This window comes from Apostichopus japonicus, chromosome 11 (assembly GCF_037975245.1).
Source record: "Apostichopus japonicus isolate 1M-3 chromosome 11, ASM3797524v1, whole genome shotgun sequence".
NCBI classification, from domain to species: Eukaryota; Metazoa; Echinodermata; class Holothuroidea; order Aspidochirotida; family Stichopodidae; genus Apostichopus; species Apostichopus japonicus.
The window spans coordinates 28,141,178-28,149,280 of NC_092571.1; the positions used below are offsets into that span (position 1 = coordinate 28,141,178).

The 8,103-nt window shown below is 37.4% G+C and overlaps 1 protein-coding gene across 1 annotated transcript in view; it reads left to right on the forward strand.

Annotated features, from left to right (window-relative positions):
* Window positions 1-1,506: 1,506 nt before the first annotated feature.
* Window positions 1,507-8,103, forward strand: part of LOC139975580 (carotenoid-cleaving dioxygenase, mitochondrial-like) — a 39,959-nt gene continuing 33,362 nt past the window's right edge. Inside the window, exons 1-6 of the mRNA XM_071983601.1 lie at window positions 1,507-1,714; window positions 3,597-3,726; window positions 4,410-4,810; window positions 5,253-5,391; window positions 6,931-7,391; window positions 7,998-8,100. Of these exons, the coding sequence (XP_071839702.1) occupies window positions 3,600-3,726; window positions 4,410-4,810; window positions 5,253-5,391; window positions 6,931-7,391; window positions 7,998-8,100 (1,231 nt within the window). The 5' untranslated portion in view covers window positions 1,507-1,714; window positions 3,597-3,599. The remainder of the gene's footprint in view (window positions 1,715-3,596; window positions 3,727-4,409; window positions 4,811-5,252; window positions 5,392-6,930; window positions 7,392-7,997; window positions 8,101-8,103) is intronic.

An 8,103-nucleotide genomic window follows, 5' to 3' on the forward strand; every position in this document is an offset into this window, starting at 1 on the left:
CGGATCTTTTCGTTTCAAACCTTCAAATATTCAGTCGAATGAACATCAAATAAATCATTCAAACAATCATAATAACAATAACAAATGGTCATGTCAACAACTTTCGTCTACCATTTCATTTTATTGGCTTTGACATGTATAGAAAAAATCATTCCGAATTAGTTTGCATCTGTCTCAGGAAACTTAAAAGTGGATGAAATGTGACGTTTACAGAAAGCTAAAACCGAGGTTTAATTTCCATAATGATGTTCTTCTCCAACTGCCTTTGGTAAGATGCAACCCGATCATCTCTCGCAATCCAAAAAAAAGTAGAGCAGACGACTTCTAATTGTTTATCCGTCTGAAGAATGTAGTTTTCGTGCAGGCTTATCAGTACATTACGGACGGTCTCCTATGGATCGAATATCCTGCAGGCTCTAGGACCTTTTTTGTTGTTGCAGAGGACTAATATTCTATGTTCTTCATGGTTCAAGTAGTAATGTGGATTAGGTGGAACTTCCCAGTAGGGATGCACTACCCATCGCTTCTAGTAATAAATCCTGTTTATATTTAGTTCACCTGGTGAACTTAACCGCAGTCATCTTTACAAATACAGTCTTTTGTTGAAAGCCCGAAATACAAGTGAATAGACCCAAGGTGAAGCAGACAATACAGAATGGAACTGGTTCGACTATTTCTCTCTTACGGATGCTTATAATTGCCATAAATAGCAATAAGTATATATGATATAAATTTCATCAAAGTGCCCTTTTGTTATGGGAGAAATAGTCACCTAGGTTTTGGCTCTGGGAATGAGTGAGTTAAATATTAAAACAAAAAAAATGTTATAGAATTTGCCGTGATGAATGACATCATGAACCATACCGCACAAAGGCAGCCATCTTTATAAAAGAGAGTCTTTGGTTGGCAGCCGAAAAACTAGTGAAAAGACCCAAGGTGAAGCAGACAATGCAGAATGGAACTGGTTCGGCCATTTCTTACTTACGGATGCTTATAATTGCCATAAAGCGCTTATAAGTATAGATGATATAAATTTCATCAAAATGCACTTTTGTTATGGGAGAAATAGTCACCTAGGTTTTGGCTCTGGGAATATAAGTGAGTTATATATTAAAACAAAAAAAATGTTATAGAATTTGCCGTGATGACATCATTCCATAGAAATTGATTAGGAATTTCTATGCATCATTCACTATTCGTCTGCCCTACGCGTTCACAACACGTTTGAAACTTTCATATACGCGTCATACAAAAAAAAAAAAAAAAAACATGAGGATGTGGTTTTAACCTAAAGATGAAGAAAATATTCAGCATTTCGTGAACCAATCAAGTTTAGGCACCGGAATATTCTGTTCACACTTGAAAAGCATTTGCAAATCTCTCCATGACAATAACTCACTGATTCAACAATTTTCTGCGAATTGTTATAAGATATACGTATAGGCTTCCGTAGCGTAAATTTAACTCCCGGCTCTGTAATGTTGAGGCCATGCAGGTAGAGCCCGTTCGCCGTGCAGCCAACGAAGTATACTGAAGTATTCGGGAACATTCTCCCCCAGGTGGATTCAACGAGGCTTACATTTCAAGGTGTCAACGTTGTAATGTTGTTTAATTTTTGTAAAGCCGGAGCCCTGATCATCTACTCTCTATCTATTGCCTGTATCTTTATTCTTATTAAATTTGTATTTATGAGAGCTGTATCATTACCGGCTTGGTGAGTAAACGGCTGTTAATTCACTATATTATTTCAAGCAATATAGATGCATATGCGGTGTTCTCTCCGCTGTTTGCGAAGACCGCTGCTGAGGCTGTATACATATATATATATATATATATATATATATATATATATATATATATATATATATATATATATATATATATATATATATATATTATCGTTCCTTAAAGTATTTGTAATGCAGCTTTTCGAATTAATTTCGATACATTTTTCGAGGCTTTTCGAACTTAAATCCTACTAGTTATAGTAATTTAGCTGGACTTGATACTAAACGTAAAAAGTCCAAACTTTTTTTTTTTATTTTCAATCTACGAACACGTTTTAAATATTGATCGCCATGATTTTTTAGGACATTTTCTAGGCAAAACCGACTGTTTATGGAAGCAAGAGATGAAATTAAGACATCCAGATTTCGCTAAGTTATGGCAAAATGATATGGTAGGGAATGCATGTATATCGTGGAATGATTTCAAGTGGCAGCCACAATAAAAAAAAATTGAATCATCAAACTACGGAATTTTGTCATAGCCATAAAAAAATGCTCAATATTCCTTTGTAACAAAAAACGCAAATGTCAAAATGAATAAATTTCACACCAAACTTTAAGATCTTGCAGTCACAACTTCTTCTGAAGGTAAAGCCAGAATTAGTTAATGTTATAGTTAGTTTTAATTTTTGAATACAAATCCTTTGTTGTGTTATGTAATGCCTCAAATTTCATTTTTATGCATATTAATTAAAAATGACACCATGGTCAAACCAAAACAGCATATATATACACCGGGAAACCGGGGGGCACAGGTGGCACGTGCCCCCCCCCCCACTTTTCCTCAGGTTAAAAATGTGCCCTTTTTCTACATAAAAATTGAGGTGTCTCAAGTTAGCAAGAGGACAGGGAACCAGAATGAACACTCGGGAAGGGCCGTTTCCAGCCATCTGAGGGGTTTGTAAAACCAAAAATTTTCCTGTACGCTCCGCGCCAACCCATGGTGGCGCTCCGCTCAGATAGTCGTGCATACAACTGGCTACGCCCCTGACTTTTAATGGATTTCTGTGGGTCAAACTAAAAGCTATTTCGAACGGAAAAAATTTGATAAGATATTGACAAGAAATAAACTCTAATTCGGAAGATTCCTACATCAGCAACTAGCATGATTTCACCTCATTTTGTCTCAAAAGAAAGCTTGTTCCTTGTTTCCCAATTTGCACATTGGATATTGCAGTACTATAGTATGCATATTTTCCTTGGGGGGGGGGGGGGCGTTGATGGAGTGATGTTTATACGCAAATAAGATAATACACTAAGAGTTTAAAGGGTATACTAAATATAAGGCTGCATCAGTCCAATCGAATTTCTGCAAAGTGCCCTTTGATGTCGGTGCCCCCCCCCCCCCAGATTAAAAGTGCTTCCGCCGCCCTTGATAGGAGCCACTACGGACAAACATTCCCATTTCGCAAATTGTTGATAAATAAACTAGAAATACTGCACTTGATACTACAATATTTAATGTCGACACAAAAGAAGAACGAGAGTTCCAAGAAACATTGCAAGATATATATATATATGGACAAATCTTTCTCATATCCAATTTGGGGACAAACTCAGAAACGACAGAAAAAAATTAGAGGAGGGGAAACTAGATCAACATAACGAGCTACTTATATATGGTGTTCTATTTATTTACTATGCAACTTTGATTTGCTAATTTATGTTGTTCTCGTTGCTACAAAAAAAGAAGAACATCTTCCTTTTGGAACATATACTAGAATTGGTATCAACCGAGTCCAATTTGTCTCTCTTTTTTCCATTCCTATTTTTCTCTGATCCACACTGAATGTCTTCTAACCCAAACAGAAGATGACGTCGGTTCTGGCAAACGGTAAGCATGGTGAGAATGACAGCGTGAGAAAAGAACCCCTCTCGACCGCTAATCTATTCAAGACATTACCAGAAACACCCGAGGCCGTGGAAGCGAGAGTCGTAGGTAACCGCAACATTTAACGTGCCTATGTACAGAATCACATGAAAGATGACCCGACCATTAATGACGGTGGGTCACAATTTCTGGGGTTTTCGTACGGTAATTGCACTCAGCGTTCTATATCATCGTCGTCATCATCGTCACTATATCGTCACTATCGTTATCATCCTCGTCATCATCGTTATCGTCGTCATCGTCGTCATCATCGTCACCATCGTCATTGTCATTATCGTCAACATCGTCATCATCGTCATCAGCGTCACCATCGTCATCGTCCTAGCCAACAATATTTGTGTCACCATACATCACCACAACCACCATCATCACCACCACCATCATCATCATGCATATTCGTCATCGTCGGCATCATCATCGCCCTATCCAACCTCATTTGCGTCATTACCATCATCGTTATTGTCATTCATAATCGCCGTCGTTGTTACAATTTGTCTGTTTCCACTCTGCATATATATATATATATATATATATATATATATATATATATGATATACTTAGCAAACCTTGTAGTTTTTATTGATCTAAGTGACTTCTATATATGTAATGTAACATGACGGCAACCAACCGGTTTAACAAAATAATTCCTGAATATTGAATATGTGTTTTTTGAGTATGTAGACATTCTTATTATGAGTAGACAAAACCACGACCATTTTTTTGTCCGCCAGGAATGATACCCCCGTGGCTATCTGGTGTTTACCTTCGCAATGGTCCAGGGCAATTCGAAGCTGGTGATGACAAAGTTGCCCATTTCTTCGATGGATTTGCGCTGATGCATAAGTTTGAAATAAGTGACGGTAAAGTCTCCTACAGCAGTCGTTTTCTCCGTGGAGATGCCTATATCGCAGCGACTGAACAGAAGAGACTAGTGTATTCCGGTTTCGGCACCGTAGCTCTTCCAGATCCATGCAAGAATATTTTCAGTCGATTTTTTTCCTATTTCTGGCCACCACCACCTTCTGATAATTGTAACGTCAACTACTTGCAAGTCGGCGAGGATTTCTACGCATTAACGGAAAGCTCAAAAATCGTCAAAATTGATCCCAAAGATCTAAAAACAGTTACAACGGTGAGTTTATCATTGTATTATCAATATATAAGCAGTATAACAGACCTCTATATTATAGCTAAATAACTAAATATGAACCAAATCCTGACTATTATAACTAATTATAACTACATTTGACAGATAAAAGAGCAACATATTCTAGGTATCCTTGTGAATTTGTATGTAATTCCTATGTACCTTTTTTTTATATAGCAACAAAGTCGAAGTTTCTCTTTTTCTCGGAATCTAATTGCAATTTTCTACTGCAAAATCATTGGAAACATGTTTTTTTTTTGTTTCTGGAAGGAGGACCCAGGATATTCTCTATGAGAGTCCACGTCAGCAACTCAGTGCCACACGCCCTTCTTTATAAAATCCTGGATCCGGCCCTGCTTAATTCAGTCTGGTTTCTTTATCATTTTCTTTTGTTTTAGTGTGTTTGATTGTTGTTTTTTTTTTTTAGTCGGATGAAGCTACATACGATTATACGGCAGTTAACCTAGCTACCGCGCATCCTCACTACGGCAAAGATGGAACGGTTTATAATATGGGTTCTTCGTTTGGCATGCAAGCATACTACAAAATAATCAAGTTTCCATCGGGTATAACTTTTTTTTTCTTAATTTCATTATTCGTTAATTTAACATTTTTAAATATAAGAAAACTAAAGTAAAGTAAAATTTATTGATATCAATCATAAAATAAAGATATAATGAAATGGATTCCGCAGCTTAAAAATATGCAATATATATATACACAAATATGATAAAAATATCATCTAGCTATATGACAGTTCAAAAGCTGTATACTCCTCGGTAAAAAAAATGTCTAAAGCGTTCAGTACGCATACGAGGTAGGGTATACAACCTACGTGGAGTGGTGTAATACTTATGGAGAGGATGGTCAGGATCAGTCAAAATCCCTCTTACATAATGAAGTACAATTTCTTCAATGTACTGATCATCTATAGAATAATACTTTCTGAAATGTCTGTTAATCAAATTGAGTTGTCTTGAAACCGGAAAAGAGCCACACAGGAGCACAATAGACCATGAGTGAAAGCATCATGGAACGGAAGAGCCAAAGCTGTTTCTCATATTCTAGACCAAATCCTCCCAACCATTAAATACAATATAGCCGCTGCTTTTCTTTCGCAAGAAAGATAGAATGTGTTTTGTATTCATGGGAAAATATGTGAATTATAATCAGGCATGTCCTCTAGAAAGGAAATATAGCTTCCGTTAATAGGAAGGCTCGCTTGATGATAATGCACCCCGAATTACAGTTAACAGAACACATTTAACAGAAGGAAATGCATTTCTTTCGTGTATATATCGTAATTATATGTTTCAACTTTGCCCTTTTCCCCTAAAGTACCATGAATATACGTGTATGGCTATCTGTATTGACATCCAGTGTTGAAGTGATACGCTGGTGGCAGACAATGTTGGCGAGACAAATATTTCCTATACGGTCGAATGACACTGAAAATGACTCAGAAGAGACAAAACAATAATGCAAAGAATTGCGGTTTGAATACAAGAAGTTATAACAAATATTAGGCCTATATAGTGATTAACTGTGTGCGAATGTCGAATATATTGAGGTCTCTGTATACATTTATATACTACAACAATTGTTAGAATTGACTGCGGGGCTATCTTCCTAGAGGAACTGCCTTTGCATGAAAACATGATGGCATAGTGAGTTTCACTAGAAAGAACAGCTTTTTCAAAGGGCGATACTTTCTCTAGGGAGCCTGTTTGAAGAGAAAGGGGATGAAGAGGGATAAGAAAGTGTGTGTGGTAGGGGGGGGGAAGGGGGAGGTGGCTAAGTAAGCCGAGGAGAATGGAGAGGAGAGATATACGCAGGGGTTGAGGGAAGGGGAATGCAGTTTAAGCTTGACTGATGCCCAAACATGTTCACAGCCGTCCTCGAGATGTAAAATACCTGACTTTGACAAATATCGAATATGTATTAGATGAGCAGAATTGCATCATTCTCCTGTCCTATATTTCTTGGTTACCGTCAGTGGCCCAAGGTTAATGAATTTTTCAAGGGGAAAAAGGAACCTAGTATTCGAAATCAAATCCTATATATACCGATACCACCAATCTATCAGTTTATATTTTTCGTCACAGCCGATCTGCAACGAGATTCTACTGTTCTCTGCCAAATCCCAGCATCTTCATCCCTCTACCCGTCCTACTACCACAGTTTCGGTATGACGGAGAATTATATAGTCTTCGTTGAACAGCCGCTTACTATCAATGTCCTGAAGATTTTGACTGCGGCATATAGAAGACACAGTGTGGCTGATTGCATGGACTACGACGGGACTAGGTCGGTCAAATTCTACGTCATCAACCGAGAAGACGGTACCATTATACCGCAGACGTACATCGCGAACGCTTTCTTTTGTTTCCATCATATCAACGCGTACGAAGAGAGCGGACATCTTGTTGTCGATCTCTGTTGTTATGACGACATAAGTATCATTAAGCGCACTTACCTCAATCATATAAGGGAGGGGAATCTCCCAAGTCCGAAGTCTCTCCCCAAACGGTTTGTTCTTCCACTAGAGAAGTTACTTACTGATCAGGTAGGTGTAAATCAAACATGATTTTTTTCTAATATACGATTCGTTAATATCCAAGAAAAGACAACGAAATAGTCTGTAGGTCTATCCCTTACTATAAATTACACTGAATGTCAGCATTCTGCATGTTGAATGTGAATATAAATACGAAATCCAATATGATAACCTGATCGATAATTCATGCATTTATACTGTACGGGAAGAGTGTAGTAAGAGAACATTCCTGTGAAATAACAATATATATATAGATTTCATATTAAAGTGAAGTGTGACGAATAAATGACTGGAGCTGTTACTAACTTCAAAAGAAAACATCATTTCGTTAACTATTCCGTATTGAAATAATACAGTGAGTCGAGACAATGTCTCGACTCGAATCATTACAATATTGCTAATGACTCGATTTGAACTTAAAGTGAAGTGTCTCGTTACAACTCAGGTAGGGGCTTCGGCCGTCACATATATCCATCACAGAAATGGGGACCACGTAACTTTAATTGAGACAATTTCATATGCTTTACAATAGATAGGTATGCATATGCATAAATTACGTTGTGCCGTAACTTTGTTCACCTGTAAAATGGTATTTGTTAAATCTTTGCGTTTCAGTTAGCTAATCACAATTTGGTGAGCCTACCTTACACGGAAGCACAAGCCTGTCTTCTGGAAGATGGATCAGTTCATTGTTCACCAGAAATATTGATTAACCGATGTA